At 53.1% G+C, this 17,462-nt stretch overlaps 1 protein-coding gene and 2 long non-coding RNA genes across 10 annotated transcripts in view; 2 read left to right on the top strand and 1 right to left on the bottom strand.

Annotated features, from left to right (window-relative positions):
- Window positions 1-10,338, bottom strand: part of GATA6 (GATA binding protein 6) — a 32,226-nt gene extending 21,888 nt beyond the window's left edge. The window contains exons 1-3 of one of the 4 annotated variants that reach the window (XM_077900235.1): window positions 10,026-10,338; window positions 7,413-8,584; window positions 2,758-2,924 (exon numbers count right to left, since the gene is read on the bottom strand). In XM_077900235.1, the coding sequence (XP_077756361.1) occupies window positions 2,758-2,924; window positions 7,413-8,541 (1,296 nt within the window). In that variant the 5' untranslated portion in view covers window positions 8,542-8,584; window positions 10,026-10,338. Of the gene's footprint in view, window positions 1-2,757; window positions 2,925-7,412; window positions 8,585-8,871; window positions 9,335-10,025 lie in introns of those variants that run through there. The other 3 variants (XM_077900238.1, XM_077900236.1, XM_077900237.1) reach the window with 3 other exon arrangements.
- Window positions 10,326-13,882, top strand: LOC144315552 (uncharacterized). 5 transcript variants are annotated; one of them, XR_013381263.1, is made up of 4 exons: window positions 10,449-11,159; window positions 11,469-11,570; window positions 12,792-13,277; window positions 13,484-13,882. It is a non-coding gene; the product is annotated as an uncharacterized LOC144315552 (long non-coding RNA). The 5 variants fall into 5 exon arrangements; XR_013381264.1 differs by having other exon boundaries at window positions 10,451-11,159; window positions 11,543-11,570; XR_013381266.1 differs by having other exon boundaries at window positions 10,457-11,159; window positions 12,792-12,833.
- Window positions 13,883-14,468: 586 nt separating this feature from the next.
- Window positions 14,469-17,091, top strand: LOC144315550 (uncharacterized). The gene is made up of 2 exons (XR_013381261.1): window positions 14,469-14,573; window positions 14,699-17,091. It is a non-coding gene; the product is annotated as an uncharacterized LOC144315550 (long non-coding RNA).
- The last annotated feature ends 371 nt before the right edge of the window (window positions 17,092-17,462 follow it).

The raw sequence follows: 17,462 nt of genomic DNA, 5'->3' as shown, positions 1-17,462 counted from the left end.
AGAAAAGGCACTGTCATTCCGATTTCCATGTGACCTTTATGCCCATAACATCCTTAAGAGGGAATTTATCTCATCTAAATTGTGTGTGAGTGATAAAGAAGAGTTTAAGCTAGTATAAGTTTCTCTCCAAAAGGCCAAAATCTATATTTGTTTTTAAATTACCTAGAGAGGCAACTAAAACAGTATTATGACTTCAGTAAAGAAGCTGTGAGGGAAAAATCCAAGGATCAAAATAAGTCGAAAATTTTTTCAACAGAATTTGGTAAGTTAGCTACATCAATTAATTTCAGAAAAGAATAGTCTTGTATAACAAAAATACGAACTGGGGGTGTGTTGAATATTCACAGGCTAAAGGACAGATTTATCAAATCCTTTGCCGACATATTTAAAAGATAAAATTGAATTTTGCATTTACAATTCACATCCTATTGATGACTGTAGCATTATTCTTTACAGACAAGTCATAAAAACAAGCAGACACTGGCAAACCCTTAGCACTACAACATTTGTAAGAAGTCAATGCTAAGAAAAATCGATTTGACTTTTGGTTGAAATGAACATGCTTGGCTGACAGGCAAACCATCTGTGGAACTGTTTTGTTAAAATGATAAAAACAAAACTTTTTGCATGTCGAGATTTGTTTCTTTCTTTTAAAATAATTTCCTAGGAGAGCACTCCTTTTTCTTCATAAACGTGAAATCAGTAAACTAGGGACAAGAAGGTTCATTTTATAAACAGGTCATTTATGACAGTTTCCAGTGGAATTTGAAGCCAATGTGAAGTAAACTTGTTATCAGAATTTACCATTATAACAAAGAACTTTATGACCGTCAACTGCAAATCATAAGTGAAGCCAGTCTCCATAAACATGTGAAATGAAGGTGAATGGGTTATAAAAGTTCCTTGTAACAAGTGATCTCAGTTATATTCATCACTGACAAGGAATTCAAGTTACACCATAAATCTCTTATTTTGCAATATATTACAAGTTCAAATTCACAGTGATTGGTTCTGGACTGCTAGCTAAACAAACTTGGGTTCAACATTCTGAGAACTAAGCTAGATCCATCAAAACCATAAATAAGAAGCCCACAAGAACTAATTGATGAACACACCCTTCAATTGGTATCATTTATAACCCATTTACAAAGCACAATGGCTGACCTTGGTCATGGCCAAGACACCTGCCACACAGAAGGGAAACCAACAAATTGAAGATGTCAAAAACTCTTTTTTGTTAAGTTATTTTTACTGGTAAGTGCACAAAACAAATGGCACTATCTAAATAATGGATGTTACTAGATCAAATTTAGAATGCAACTAGAACTTAATCAGCTACTCTTCTACCAGTTTTTCCCTCAATCTCAAGAAAAGGTTATCTTGCTGAACTCAGCTAGTATTCAGCTCAATGTACCTTTCAAAAAAAAAAAAAAAATCAGTTTCACTGTTGACACACCAAAACGACAAACTTCTTGGGATAGTTTCTGGCCACTACTTTTTTAATATGATGCATAAGAAATGAAAACCATAGGGAGTCAGATGCTGAAGTTAAGGATGCCCTCTGAAGACAATTTCAAGCTGCAGGAGGTTGTAACAAGTTTAAGGCACATACATTAAATTAACCTCAGCCACTTTATTTTAAATGCATTAAAAACAAAACAACCATAAAACTAATTGCTTCTCTTTAAGGTGTCAGACTTCCATTGTGATGCAATTTCACCCTAATCTATTTAACACAAACAACATGTGTAGCATTTGTTCCTGCTAATTACAGTATAACAATTAAATAAATTACTTGGATACTTAAGATGTCTGGCATCTCACTGTAAAATATTTTACTTTAAAAGGTATTAAGAGTATGAGTGCTTGGTTAAACAAATGTTAGCCCTACAGTGGGGCCTGTGAACACTTTCATTTATTTTCTCTAATCACTACAGCAGTAAATGCCCTCTCCTAAAACCACACCTAACTCTGAAGAGATTTATCCCTGAAAAAAAATCAGAATTCCCAGAATTTAAAACACATAAAATACATTTAAAAATGTGTTTGGATTGGTGAAAATCCCCAACTTGGGAAGCACATAAGACTGCATTTTTTTTCCCCCTCAAGTGCTATGCAGTTTTCTGAACAGCTAGATTTCAAAATAACAAAGGTTAGAGTAAATTTTGATCAAACTCAAAGACAATCCAAAAGATGGAATTTGGGGCTACAAGCTGTCTCATTCCCAGGAGGAGAGGTAAAAGGGATCCAAAAGTATAAGGAACAGAATCAAAGGAACCCTGAATGAGGGTGTAGGGGAAAGGGAGTGTGGGTTTGTGGTTGTGATACTCTAAGGCGAGAGGGAGGGGGTTCGAGTCTCAAAAATAAAATCCAAACCAGACCAAACAGTACATAGTGAAAAACGTCTCCTTCCTTCATCTGACCTGGTTTCGGTATACTCAGTTTTTTCTCCCCAGAGGTTACCGTCATTACTAATTTCTTGTGTCTCCTTCCAGAATGATTCTAGTGCATTTGGAAGTACATCTAGAGATATATAAACACAGACTTGTTTAAAAAAAAAAAAAAAACAAGGTAGCCCCCTACACGTTGCTGGTCCCGCGCTGACAGACATCCTGCCCTAGGTGGGAACGTGGGGAAGGGCGGTCTTCGCCCCCCGGCCTCGGGCGCTCGCGGGCGGGAAGGGCGCAGCTGGGTCCCCGCCGCACCTGTTCCCGCGGGGGCGCCCGGGCCGCAGCGGAGGGCGGCGCTCGCACTCACCACGCGCTTCTGCGGCTTGATGAGGGGCCGGCTGAGGCCGTTCATCTTGCTGTAGAGGCCGCAGGCGTTGCACAAGTAGTGGCCGGTGCCGTCCCGCCGCCACAGGGGCGTCTGGATGGAGCCGCAGTTCACGCACTCTCGGCTCTCGGGCAGGTCCTCCAGCAGGTCTGCGGCGAGAGCGGGGACGGGAGCCCCGGTGAGGCCCCCTGCAGCCCGGGCCCTCCCGCCCCTCCCGGGCTCCCCGGCCCCCTGCAGCCCGGGCCCCAGCTCCCGCCCGCCTCCGCCTCCGCCCGCGCCCTTCCTTCCCCGCGCGCTCGGCGGCCGAGCCCGGAGCCGGCCGTCGTCTCTCTATCGATCCGCTGAGCCTGTATCCAATACTTCTGCAGCCCTGGGCGCGCCCGGGAGAACCCCAAGAAAAGTGGCAGGAGATGGTGCTGGAGGCCGAGCCCGAATCATCTCATCTGCCTGGTCTCCAAGGACCTCGGAATGGAGAGCTGTGGGCAAGCTGGTTTGGGTCCCCTGACCCCCTCCTTTCCCGCTGTTCCCAAGCGTTTCAAAACTGAAATCCATCATAATTACAGTGGACCACCTGCCAAACCCCAGCCAGCCATACAATATCAACGCTGATCACTGACCCCCGCAACCAGACCCACAGATATCCTGGGATACAGGCCGGCTACCTTATTACTTTTATCCCACGTAATTTTTATTTTAATGTATTTACTGTATCTGTCAACCTTCCTTTCCTCCAATTAAAAAAAAAATGGACAAGTGAAATTAGAAATATGTTCTTAGGCACTTTATCCATTAATTAGAAAATGACTCCGGTCTCCTAAAGGGGGAAAAACGCACCAACATTAACAAGCACCGAGATAAATGTTAAATTTTCTTCTCATGTCACAAGGAGCAAACGCTAAAATATTCTGAGTTCCACTGCTTCCATCTGCAAAATTCCTACGAACGGTTGATATCTTTTTGATTCGGGACATTACTAAAATCGTTTAGTAACACTCAACAAAACTTTCCTATTTTCCTACACTGAACTTCAGTTTAGGCAATCTATCTAAATTGCGTTTGTCATTTTGCTTTTGGTTAGTTTTTGGTGTTTACAACTAACCCAAGCCTGTTATTAAGAAAAAAATCTTGAGAGTAAATAGTTGTAATATTTATTACTTCCACTTAAATTTGTTAAATATGAATAAATAAATACTATCTAAAATGAGATGGGTACTCACTAATTTAAAAAGTGCTTTTAAAATAAACTTCATAAAAAATAAAAATAGCCTTTTGTTTAGGGTTATTTATAAAGGACTTAAATGTCCAAATGTGGCTTTACCAAGAATTTCTGAATCAATTTTTAAAGTAAATAAATGTTACATTTTAAAGCTTTATTTGAAGATGTGTGCCAGCAAATCTTTATGTTCTTTCTCATTCCCGAGGAGTGTACAGCCTGTTCCTACCATCAACTAACTACTTGTAAAGATATTTAAATATGTTTTGGGCATGAATACTCTCTAAGTCCATTAATGCAATTTACGCTACAAAACAAGTCTCTTTCCTCGTCAAGAAATAAGTTTAAAAGAAACTAGCATCCTACATAACTGGAGTTCAAAGTTGTCACGGGGACACCGCGACTTACAACACATCACAAAGATTTATTCTTCTCCACCCTAAAAGCCACTATTGACTACGGTAATCAGTAAAATGCTCAGGACTTCAAGGACACTGAAGTTAAACAAGGTATTTGTCTTAGTTGTTGACTTTAAAATGTTACCTATCAGAGACCCTCTCGATAGAGGAGTGGGGCATTCCCTGGAGAACCCAGCCCTATGCCTGGCCTCCTTCCCCCAGGCTGGAAACAATAAAAGTTCCCAGGAGAAGACAGTGTGAACTCTCCAGGTAAATCTCTTTAGTCATCTGAAAACCAAAAGCCCCTTTGGATAAATAAAATTTAGGAAGTTTGTTTGTTTCATTAAATCGAATCTAGAGCTCCCAACTTTCTCCCTACCACTTACCAAGCAGCTATAATCCTTCAACGGACTAAAATAAGAAAAACTTTTTTTTTAACAATTAGAAAATCTGACTGCACTGGACTTTCGTTCATCAGTTTCCCCCCTACTCATCATCGTCTCCCAACACAACTGCTTTGGATTCCCCTAGGAAAAAAATAAATAAATAAGAGGCTCCAGGGAGAAGGGTACGGCCAGGGAATGCCATCCCAGGACCCAAAGAATGGAGCACAATTCAGCAGGAGGTTAGGAGGGCGCTGGTCTCAGGGACTCAAGCACTCAGCATAATCACCCCAGGATTCCCTACCACCCATCCACCACCAAAATCAGGGAGAGGTGTATGGAGCAGGTAGCTGGAGTCCTCCACACTGTGTAGATTGAAAAGGCTCAGTGCTCTCGGGTTTTAGCCCAAACAGAAGGCAAAAGAGCGCCTTCAACAACGGTCCGTTTTGGGGGGCGCTTTTTTTTAAACCATCAAAGTGGAGAAGGAGAAATCTAGCTAGGAAGCTAGGAGGAGAAAGAGGGGTTGGAGGTCAAGGTTTCCCTCGCAGGAGAACACCTCTGAGGACAACCAAAATTAGATCTTTTGCTCCCCCACTCCCAGACTGGCTGATTCTCAGTAGCTTCCTGCTTTCTTAAAAGACTCTTAAGCAAAAGGTGTGTATTCCCAAAACCCTTCCCATTTTTGGTTGTTTTTAACATATGCTGGATCTATGGAAGATTTTTCTGACTTTGCAATGTCCCATCCAGAAGGTTGAAAAGTTGGTGAAAGAATAAGCTAGGTTTAAAATGAAATTTGTAAGTCGCCTGCAATTGCACACTTACGGCCCCTGAAAAGATTTTCTATACTAAAGAAGTTGCTTTAAACGTCGGAAGACTCCGATTATGTCTTTTGGGACTACTTACTTCTCTTCCCCAGTCCTGTGAAATGCCAGAAGACTGGAGAAGAGGGGTACGGAGACCAGCCTAAGGTGTGTTCCGAAACAGGTGGAGCTGTAGGATCTCGCCCCTAACCCAACTCATGTACCCTTTCGGATTCCCGGTTGGATTCTTGGCTGACAAAAGCCTCATCCTAACAACCCCCAACCTCCTTCCCATTCTTTGAAGATTCCTCATCTTCCAGTCCCTCAGCTCCGGCCAGGGAACCAGCCGTGCGTCCCTATGCTGCTCTGCTCCCAAGTCTCTCCTCAGCAGGGCTCTCCACACCCACTCTACACAATGGTGAAGATGTCTCCAGGGCCAGCTTCACAGAGGAAAAGAGCGAGTTCCGAGACCAGAATCTTAGGAAGTAGAGAATGAAAGGAAGAACTTGTTACCAAAACGCCTGCTGCACCCTCCCAGTGTTACCAGCAGGGCTGTTCAAGACACATCCTTCACTTTGGGGCCCCTGGCATTTCCAGTATGTCTTTTGAATACAAGGCTGGCGATTCATCACTTTCTCCTACGAGTTAGGGCCCCTAAAAGGCTTGTCCCAAAAACCGAGCACTGAGGCTCCATGAAAAACCCAGATCTGGAGTGTGAGGACACCAGGTAGGATAATTTAGGCTGACATGCCTCCTGCCTCTTTGTCACCTCTGTGACTCCCACACCTCCCCTCAAACAAACGACAGCCCCTACCCCCCACCCAAAAGGTTGTCTTAGGAGTCTGTCGGGTTATCAGACAGGTTAAATACAAAGTAAGAGACCTGAGAACGCACCTAGAAGGACCCAGAATGCTGCAGCTGCCGAGAAAAGAAGCAAGAGGCCTTGTCAGGCCGGACAATACCGTTTATAACCTCCTCTGCTTGAGCACAAAACGCTTTTCAAAATGGGGGTGCTTCCAGGTATTTTGACCACTGTTTTTTTCCCAGTTCACCCAGCGTTGCCCCCAGACACTGGAATGAAAGCCTGGGTGGCCCGGAAAACTGAAAAGTCGGTGGGCTGAGCTCTGGAGGAAGAAGAGATGTGGGAGCTCCAGGGTCCCTGGGTGGGGGTGGGGGGGGGGGCAGCCGGGCAGGAGCAGCAGCAACCCCAGACAGTTCTGCTCAGCTGATGTCAAGCAAAAGGACCCCTCCGCCAGCTTTCCCTCGGCATAGTCAGGAGGCTGGCCAGTCCAGGTGGCCTCTCTACTGTCCCTCTCACCTAGGAGGAAGCCGACCGGCTCCTTAGGTTCTTTTCCACTGGGCAGCTCTTAAATACTCTCCTTGAGGGACACACAGTTCCTCACCTCTGGGGAGCTGGACTGGGTGAGACCGTATCCGAGGAGGGGTGAATCAACATTTCCTAAACTGACCCCCCCCCCCCACGCCCGCCCTCCACAGAGTCCTATTCTTGTGCTTGGGCAAATCGGGGCCTGTGACAAGTCTCAGGCCCTGTCAGTTCCTCCCCATCCCATTCTCTGCTCACGTCCCCCGAGCTCCTCGGAGGCACTGACACGTCCACGCGCACGAAGTCTCCTTCGTGGAAAGGAACTGAAACAACAATCGGCCAAACAGAAGCACCTCGCCAAGTCCGCCGGGCTCCGGGTGGCCCCGCCAGAGTTCTGCGAGTCCTCCCGGGGCGCCCAGAGAGAAAAGCCCCAGGCACAAGGCCCAGGCGACTGGCCGCTCCTCACCCCCGCGCGCCCCGGAGCCCAGGCCCCCCGCTCCGCCGCGGCGCTCCGCTTACCTGCGCTGGGGCCCCGCGGCACCGGGAGGGGGGCTCCGGCGCGGCTCTGCAGGCTGTGCAGCACCGGGCTCTCGAAGGGTCCCGCGGGCCAGGCGGGCGTGAGCGGCGCACCCACGTAGGGCGAGTAGGGGTTCGGGTGGTGGTGGTGGTGGTGGTGGTACGTCCCGTTCAGCGGCCGCGCGGCCGACAGCGAGCCGTACTGGTGCTCGCGGCCGCCCATGGCCGCCAGGCTGCCGCCGCCGCCGCCGCCGACGCCGCCCGCGCCCCCGCCCCCCGCCGCCGCGTAGCCCCCGGGGTCCCGCGCCGCGCCGTTGGCCACCGGCGGGCTGGGCGAGTAGGGGAAGCGCGCCGAGACGTGCGCCGCGGCCGAGCCGGCGCCCCCGGGCCCCGCGGCCCCGCCGCCCGCCGCGCCGCCCCCGCTGCCGTACGGGGGGCTGTCGGCCGAGGCCTGGGGCCAGCCGGGGTGCGCGCCCCCGCCGCCCGCGTGGTTGGCGGGCCCGCCGCCGGCCCCCTGCAGGTACGGCAGGCCGGGCAGCATGGAGCCCACGCGGGTGGTGGGCACGTAGACCGGGGAGCTGGCCGCGGCGGCGGCGGCGGCGGCGGCGGCCGCAGAGTGCACGAAGCCGCCGGGCGCGCCGTCGTAAGCGGCCGGCCCCTGGCTGGACAGGGCGGCGAGGGTCTGGTACATCTCCTCGGGCTGCTCGGGCGCGAAGGGGCTCAGCTTGGCGCCGCGGCTGGACCACAGCAGCTTGCTGGCGGTCGCGGCCTGGTCGAGGTCAGTGAAGAGCAGCAGGTCCTCCCAGCTCGACAGGGCGCTCCCGGGGCCTGCGACCCCGGGCGCCGAAGGTCCGTGGGGCGCCCCGAAGGGATGCGAGGCGTACGGGCCGAGCAGCAGCGAGCGGGCCGGGGGTCCCGCCGCCGCCTCCGTGTCGAGCTGCGGCGTCCTGCAGTTGCCGGCGCCGCCGGGGCCACGCTCCCCAGCCCGGGAGCAGCAGGAGGAGGAGGAGGAGGAGATGGGGGACGGCGGCGAGGAGCGCTCCCGCGCTGGAAAGGCTCCGGAGTCGCCGGCGTCCGCGGCGGCGGCCCCGAAGCGCTTCGGCAGGCACCAGCCGCCGTCAGTCAAGGCCATCCACGGTCCGGCGCCTCTCCAAGCCGACTCCTAGCTCCTGAGGCTGGGTGGGGGGAGGCGGGGACGGGAGGAGAAATCAAAAAGGGTCACCAAACGCGCAGGCCGCACGGCACCTCGCTCCCACTGCCTTTTCGAGCTAATGAGGCTCCTCCAACATCCCGTCTCCGGCCCGGGCGCGGGCGCGGGCGCGGGGCGGGGCGGGTGGGGGGTGTTGGGGAAGGGGAGGGGAGCGGGGCCTGGGTATCCGCCGCGGGGTCCCCCCCCCCCCCGGCCCGGGAAACCCGCCCTGCCCGGCCTGCACCGCCGGGGGCCCCTCGCCCGGCCGCCCACCCCCTCCGCAGCATCCTCCATCTCCGCGCGCCAGTTCCCGGGGGTGACGGGGAGACCCGCCGAGGTCGTCCTTCCGCCCCAGAGTGGCTCTCTCCCGGCCGATGCGCACAAAAGAACTTTTTAAAGCAGTCGTGCTCGTCGGCGCTGCCTTCTCCCGCCTCCCTGCGGGAGTCCCCGCCCGGGACGCCTCAGTGTGAGGTCCGCCCGAGTGACAATCGTTAGCGTAAAGGAAGGCAACCTGTCCCCGAAAACGAAACCGCCGCCTTCTCCCACACCGGCTTCCCCGGAGCTTCCCGGACCGCCCTGGACCGGACGCAACGCGAGCTCCAGACTGAAGTGTGCTGCAGCCCAGGGAAGGTGGGGCGCCGGGGCGGAGACCGCAGGCTCTGACCTTCCGGGCCCAGGCACTGCTGGGTGCCCGCGGGGCCGCAGTCTCACGCCCAACCCTCCTCCCCGTGGCGCCGCACACCTAAGGCACGGCTCGCGCCTGCAGCCACCAGCGCGTGCGCTCACGCCGGCGGGGCCACCCCCGCCCACCCCGCGGTCATCCCCAGCCGCGGAAAGGCCGGACCGTTCCGGAATCGGACGTAGCGGGGTGGAGCGGAGCGCTGAGAAAAGGAGGGGGAAATGCGGGGGGGGGGGGCTCGAGGCGGGAGCGGGGGGCGTGAGACCGCCCCGGGGCCGAGGCCACCCCAAAGGGGAGAGCAGGAAGAGAGACGGGGAGACTCGGAGGCAGTGGGGAAGGGAGGCGAAATGCAGCCAGGCGGGCCTCCTCCGAGCTGCTTTTCCAGATCGCTTCGGCTCATCGGAGATAACCATACTAAAATTAATGCCCACACACAGACCCGGTCTAGATAGCAAGAAAGAAGTCTCCCTGCCCGCCTGACTGCCGGCTCCCGCCCCTTTGCGCCAGATAACTCGGAGATAAGGCTGCGCGCAGATAAGCGCTTCAGAGAGAGAGGAAGAGACAGCAGAAGTTGGTCCGCGGTGTCTGTCCCGGGAACCTGGGAGCCGCGACAGAAGAAGGGAGACACCCTCCCAGCCGACCGCGGCCCGCAGAGGGCCGGAGAGCCCGGGGCTGAGGGGCCCGCGACGGGTTAGGGGGTAGAGGGGAGGAAAGAGGGGAGCCCGAGCGAGCGAGAAAGCAGCCGAACCTCGGGCGCGCGCTGCGCATGGAGAACGGCTGCGGCGGAGAGGGCTCTCGAGCGCGGAGAGAGGCTGCGGGCGCCGGCAGGCGAGCGCGAGTCCGGGGTCTGCGCGGCACTGCTGGTGAATAAAAAGGAGAGAGGAGGCGCCTCTTACTGCTCTGCCGGAAAACTGCAGCCTGCGCTCCTGATTGGACTCATCCGAGCCCTAAACAAACAGCGCTCGCCGAAGGGTGCCAGGCTGTGGGTCGGAACTGCGCTGTGAGAGCAGCTGGGCGCTGGAGGTGAAGAGGAGGAGGAGGAGGAGGTGGAGGAGGAGGAGGGAGCGAGGGGAGGAGAGAAAAGAGGGTGGGGAGGGGACCTCGGGCGGCTGGGGGAGGGGAGCGCGCCGCCGGGGCAGACAATGAGCGCCGCGCAGCCTGCGGGTGTGGGCCGAGCTGCGAGGACCTTCCTGGGAGTGGGGGCGAGTCCACCGAGGGGGCGCCGAGCCCCGGGACGCACGGGGAGGGGCGGAGGTGGCGGAACGCTTGACCTGGCTGGCGACCCACACCCATCCGGCTGCGCAGCACTTTCCTCCGCCCCCAGTTACACACGCACTTACGGGGGCGGGGGGGTGGGGGTGCGGCACGAGAGGAGTTGGCTGTGCACAGCCCAGCGCGGCAACCACGGCGAGAGGGACGCGCCAGCTTTCGGGTCAATGTGCCCCCAGAATGAGGGGGAAAGTGCTTTACTCCGCGGCCCTTCCGCTCTATTTCGTCCACGTTAAAAGAGCTTTTTGCTCTGCCTTTGTATGTGAACTACCTTAAACTCTCCCCGACCTCTCCTCGAGACCTTGGGGCTCGGGTCGTGGTGACCGTCGGGGATTGAGGCTCCAAAGAATATGGAAAAGAAGGAAATCCAGTGCCCAACTCCCTATCTCTGCCAGGCTTTTTAGAAACAGACTAAATTCCTAGGAGGTTTCGGGAAGCTCACGTCGACACTTACCAGCTAACCCTTGGGAACTCTGAATTCGGGGTTGTATACGTAAAGGCTAGTCCCGGAAGGTGCGCGTGATGAAACGGGCTTCCACCCCAGTCGCACCCCGAGATGCTTTCCAAGTTTTCGTGTCCCCGTTTGCTCTGAGCTTATCCCGGAGAACTGCAGGTAAGTCTCGGATAAGTCGTTGGAAAGAGGGAGGGGGTTCACTTCACCTTCCCTGGACCCAGCGGGAAATACCGCTCCCCCACCCCCCACCCTCACATACACACCCCTTCTTCGCTCCCTCCAAATGGTTATCACAACTGTGTACAAACTGATACGGTCCCGAGCCGGCGAAGGGACTGGAAATGAACGTCGCGGGGTTATCAGCGCGGATCTGTCAGCAGCGAGGCGCGCGGCCGCAGGTTCATCCGCCGCAGGAGCAGTGATATATGTCTCGGTCCCTTTCGCTCACAAAAAGATTTCTTCCGACAGATGTGACCCCAGAAGGCAGCGGACAGAGAATTTGCTTTGGGAGGATGGATTTTTACATTTTTTTTTTTCCCCAGGTGAATCGAAGTAAATGATTTTCTAAAGGTCAGTCTCCCTGAAAGCATTTGGGCTCTCTCTTTTTCTGTCTTTTCTTATTATTCTTCTTTTTCTTCTTCTTCTTTCTTCTTCTTCTTCTTCTTCTTCTTCTTCTTCTTCTTCTTCTTCTTCTTCTTCTTCTTCTTCTTCTTCTTCTTCTTCTTCTTCTTCTTCTTCTTCTTCTTCTTCTTCTTCTCTTCTTCTTCTTCTTCTTCTTCTTCTTCTTCTTCTTCTTCTTCTTCTTCTATTTTGTCTTTTTCCATTTGGGGAAGGGAGAGGAGCCTAAGCAGAGTTGAACGGGCGTAGCTAGAGGCATTGTAAAATATGATTTTGAGAGATTGTGAGACCCCCATCGTTAAAAGTATGTTTCCTCTCAATATAATTATGAGCTGTGAACCTGTGTGTCCAACGGGGGAAAGGGGACAGGCCCTGGCAGTGAGGGGAAGAAGCGGAATCGAGGAAGTTGGCGAGAACTCTTGGTTGCTTTTTTTTCCCCATTCTTCGTTGTAAATTGCTGCTAAACACTTCTGAATTCTAAATTGCTATTACAACTGTCCATAAACCGTTCTCATCCAATTTAGTCATTTTTATTACATGCCTCTTTGCTTCCCCCAATCACTGTGGTGGCTCCCAGTTTCAATGTGGCCTCAATTCGGGTGGAGTGAAGGTAGAAAACTCTGGAACAGAGATTGGCCACCGGAGCAGGATTCAGGGCTTTAAAATTTAACCTGAGTTCGATCGAATGGGACTAGCAGAAGAAATGACCTGGAGTCCGCCTTCCGCTTAACACTGGCCAGGGCTTCCAATACCTTTTTTGGGGGGGCGGGGGGGAACAGGGGGTTACGTGAGTTCCGACCAAATTTTTAAGTAGACTGAAGTTTTTTAGAGTCTCATTTGCAAGCAGTTACAGAAACGTTGTGGACATTTGACTTTCTTTTGAGTCCAACTGTTTTGAAATGATTTTCAGGTTTACTCTTAAAAGCAGAGGAGGTTTTTTTTTCCTTAATTCATATCTCAGTGAGGTGATTTCTAATGGAGATGAGTTTTTAAAAATCCTCTGTCTAAGTTAAATTCCAAGCTGTGAACGGCCTCCAAGCCTGAGCCCTGAGGAGACCTAGCCCGGAACCTGATTCCTGTTGAGTGTGTTTCTTTATATCAGCAAGTATGAAGGTGTCTGGGTGAATTTCCTTGGACAATAGCTAAACCCCCAGGGACCTGCTTTTCCCGCAGCTCCAGCTCGCAGCAGCTGGCTCTGGCACCGCTGGAACAGAGGTGAGCAGCCAGGCAGACTCTGACCAACTCGGCCGGCAGCCTATAGTTCCTAAGGGCTCCAGAAGGGACCCGGCATTTTAATTTCCAGATTCCCAATCTCTTTTTAAAACTGCCTAAAACAAGGGCGGGAGGTTGTAATTTGCTCCTTTGCACCGTCACAATTTTTTTAGACTGGTTTTCCAACTAAAGGGAGGAATGGATGGTAAAATGTTTTTCTCTTCAGTTAACTTTAAAACAAAACAAAACTGTTTATCCCGCAGAGTTTGTTCAGACAGAAAGGCAGGGATGCCAGACTGACCCATCCAGTTTACCATTTTCCCAATGCATTGGATTTGGCCCTGGGGAAAACATCCCCGGGCAGGAGCGGCACATTTTCAAAGCCACCCCCTGAGGGACCCCAGGTCCCGCGCTCCGGGTTTCCTTTGAGCACTGCAGCTGGTCTAGGTAGGGGGACTCAGTGGGAAAAAGTGCTCCCTAAACTAGGGAGGAACCCTAGAGCTGGAGAAGTCCCTTTCTCTTAGAAGTTCTATTTTCTTCATGGGTCTCCCCCCACTCCCCCTTTCTTTTTTCCTTTCCTTTTCCTTCTGCCGGTCTCCTTTTTGGTGAGTTTGCTAATCTGAAACGAAATTATTTCTCTCCCGACTATCTAGACTCAGGGAGTGGCCCCTTCGGAGTGAGCCTTCCGTCCTCGAGCCGCCCTCCTCGTCCTCCGAGAGCTGCTGGCTCTGGGACGCGACCTGTCCCCAGGGCTGATTCATTTGGGTCGCGCCACACTACTATTCGCGGTTCAAATCCAGCCAGAATAAAGCAGCCAATTGGGCAGGGGGCGGAGGCTTTGTTGCCAAAAGCGAAGGGATGTTTGGGGACCCGGTCGCGCCCTGCTTCCAGAGGAGCTTCAAGACCCGGGCGGAGACCCGCGGAACGACACGCCTTTACCCCTGCAAACTGAAGCCCATCGTGTTGTCAGTTCACAAAGCTCCTCGCTGCTCCAGCGACGTTTCAGAAAGGAACAGTACAATTTCTGACTTAAAAACATGGTTTCCCATTGAGAGCGTTTGAAAAGCCAGATCTCTGGGGCCTTCTCGTCTATACCGGATTCCTCCCAGTCCCTGGGATGCTTGTGCCGAAGGACAAGGGTCACCCCGGCCCTCCCCCGCCCCCGCCCCCACCCCCGCCCCAGCCATCCTCCCGGCCCAATAATCGGGTCGGGGCGGCCTGTCTCGCGACTCAGCGGCTGTCAATCCGATGCAGGCGCGTCCAGAGAGTTCTGATCCCGTTTGAGGGGGGGATGGGGGGGGGGGGAAACGGGTTGTTTGGGGGTTGTTGGTTTTTTTTTTTTTTTTGCGTTTTTTTGTTTTGTTTTGTTTTTAATTCTGGAAACCCCGAAAGTACTGTTTAGACATGTCAGGTGGTGGCGGCGGGAGCGCGAAGAGTCCGCAGCGGAGGGAACGGGTGGCCCCCACCTCCTGGCGTGGCTCCCCGCCCCCTCCGCCCGCCGCGGGTCACTCGGGGCGAGGAACTCGCAGCGCGGACGCCGGGCCGGGGGGCCCCCCGCAGCCCCGCAGCCCCGGGCGCCCCCCGCAGCCCCGCAGCCCCGGGCGCCCCCGCGCGCCCCCGGCGGCCGCCTGCCCGGCGCGGAGGTGGGCCGGCGGCGGCGGCGGCGGCGGCGCGCGAGGTCACGGCGGTGGCATTCCTCCCCGCGCGCTGTTTACGTGACTTAATGTGCTGCCTGCGCCGCGGGTAAGTCAGCGCCGCGATAAGGGGCGGCCGGAGGAGGGTCGCCGCGAAGCCGCACGCTGGGCGCCTCCTCGCCCTCCCCTGGTCCATTAACCTTTTTACTTTCTTCTTCCCTCTCTCTTTTAAAGCTTGTTATCTAGGCCACCCATGACCGACGAAAGAGCCTGCCTCCCTGCTTCTCCCAAGGCCGCTTTAAACCAAATAAATTTAGCTATTAAGGGCCAAGATGCCTGGCAAAAGATCGAAAGGTGTCTATCCGCGATCGCTTAGAGAAGCGAAGGAGAAGCCCGTGGCTCTCTGATCCCGATAAAGACATTCCGCCCGGCGCCGGCCGCCCTCCCCCGGCCTGGTGCGTCCCGACAGCCTGGCATCTCCGCGCCGCGGGCCAGACCTCCACCGGCCCGGCGCGACCTGTGGCTGCTGCACCGGGAACGTGGAGGTGCCCAGGCCTCGGGGTCCCCCGGAGCCGTGGCACTCCGGGCTCCAGGGGCCTGGGCTCCCAAAGCAGAGCCCCTGCGCTTGACAGGAAATCTAAACCCAGCTCAGGAGGGCCTGAGTTACTACCCCGTTTTGATTATTTTCTGATGCTGAATAATAATACTCCGGTCACCCCACCCCTGCCTTCCCACTCTCCCCCGACCCCCTGCGGTTTTGCCTAGGGTCGGTGTTCCTCCAAATCTCTGGTCCCAGGGAGCAGAACTTTTGAGTCCCCGGCCTCCTCCGCCCGCCGCCGGTCAGAACCTGGTGGGTGGAACTGGGCATCCAAAGGAGACTGAGGCCGATGGGGAGGGTGGGGACTGCCAGCACGCAGGTGGGAGGCAGAGGTCCCATGATTCAGTCATCGCCAGGTTGGGTTTGGTTATGAAGTGTGATATTTATTGTCATTATTAATTACTGCTGGCATCACTACACAAAGCCTAGGGCTGCCAGCTGGGTGGAGGCCCTGCCCGGAGAGTGCTCCCTTCCCTCTCACTAAAGGTGAAGCAGGCAATATCCACTTTCCTGACCCAGGACCGGGAACTGGTCTTGGGGAGCCAGGTGCCATGTTTTTTTGGGGGGGTTCTGCAAGTCATTTCTTTTCCCCCCTGTAGAGGTAGCTTTCCCCACTCTAGGCTCACCTAAGCCTTTTCTACCTCTTTGCAGTATGGGTGGATAAGAACCTTGGGGTGGCAGATTAGAGAGACTGCATTGGCTTCCCTGCAGTGGGGATTCTTTCCGTATCTTATGCTGCCCCCCATGTTCTATGGTGAAGTTGGAGACTGGACTCTGAATTCCAAAGGGCAAACCAACATCTTCGGTTTCGTCACCTCATGCTGGGCCCCGGATGTTAAAGATGCCTCTCTTTTCTCATGGCCCCACTCCAAATAAGGTGAACTCCAAACCCTTCCACCTTATCTAATCCTTCCCCCTCACCCAGCCTCCAGGAATAGGGAAAATCAGGGCATCAGAAGGAAAGGGATCATTTCTGCTCCCCAAAAGGTGGAAGAGATACATAAATTTCCAACACACTAGACAGACAGGATCTGGGCTTCCCCTGGGGTTTGCTGGTATCAGTAGATGTGCAGACAATGCCAGTTCTAGGGTCAGAGTCCAGATGCCACTGCCACAGAGCTGGTCTCAGCTCAGAGACCTTTCTGTTTTACTTTTCTTGGGCCAGGTGGAGGTGGAGGGGGGAGTGCTAAGGGGAAGCAGAAAAGGAGGTGATAAGCTTTTAGAGATCTGCTAAGTAACTCTTGCTCCTTTAAGTCAATTAAAGAGGGGAAAGTGCCCCCTCAAATAAAAAACTACTGCATTTGCCACCCAGAATTACGACCTCTGCACTCAGTCATGTTGAAAATATGCAGAGAATCAGAACCAAGAGTTGTCTGCCCATATGCAGCCCTCCAGTTTCCTGCACTTGCCCAATAGCACTGCGTATATACTCCACAAAGAAGAAGGGTTAGCAACTAATTTTGAAGTGTTTACAGTCTAGAAGGTTGGCGCTTCTGTAGAGCCGGTTAGGCAAAGTACCACAGACAGCTTCGAAGATGGAGAGGGATGCTTGATCCTTTCTCTGCAAATGTGCCCAGGCTCACATTGTCCTCTAGCCTTCACAGTGAGTTTGTAAAGAAGGGAGTCATTCTGGTCCACGGACTGAAGGAATTACCTCTGTTGGAATCCTGACGCCACCACTTCCTAACTGTGTGACCAGGGCAAATTGCCTCACCCTCTCTGTGCCTCGGTTTTCTCATCTGTGACATGGGGATGATAAAAGTACCTCCCCCTTTCAGGATTGTTAAGGGGATTGAATGATTTCTTATAGGTAGAGTGCTAAGAGTACCTGGCACATAGCAAGCACTCCGTAAGCGTGAACTAGTATTACCGATAACTGTACTGTAATAGACTTGCATGTACCACAACAAATTTCAATTTCTTGTGTGACCCAGCTGTTCCCCAGAGCTAAATAATTTGCAGGAAAGAACTTTTTTGAGCACCAACTTGAAGTCCTGCCATTCATTAAAGGTCTCAGGCTTTTTCTACATACCAGCAGTGAGGATTTTATTTATTGCATTATGATAGGAAGGAATGGGGTGAGACACTTATAGATCCTTTCCTTGCTCTTGGTTCCTTTGAAGAAGAAACATTCCTTGTAGTTCTCCCTTACAAATGCCAGCAGCAGACTCCAACATCTTCTACAGGACAGAGATAGTAAACTCATCCCCTGAGATGAGTTTACTCATCCCCTGAGAAAAGTATCCCAGTCCACAACAGTACCCCCTGCCTAGGAATTTCTTTCTGGTAACAGATGGGAGTGAGTTAAAAGATGAGGCCATGAAGGCGGGCAACTGTGGACTGGCATTAGATAGAAGGGGTGGGAGGCGCTAATTAAATTGATCTGATCATCTGATACTA

This window comes from Canis aureus, chromosome 6 (genome assembly GCF_053574225.1).
Source record: "Canis aureus isolate CA01 chromosome 6, VMU_Caureus_v.1.0, whole genome shotgun sequence".
In the NCBI taxonomy this organism is placed as follows: domain Eukaryota; kingdom Metazoa; phylum Chordata; class Mammalia; order Carnivora; family Canidae; genus Canis; species Canis aureus.
This window is presented reverse-complemented; position numbering and strand designations above follow the sequence as displayed.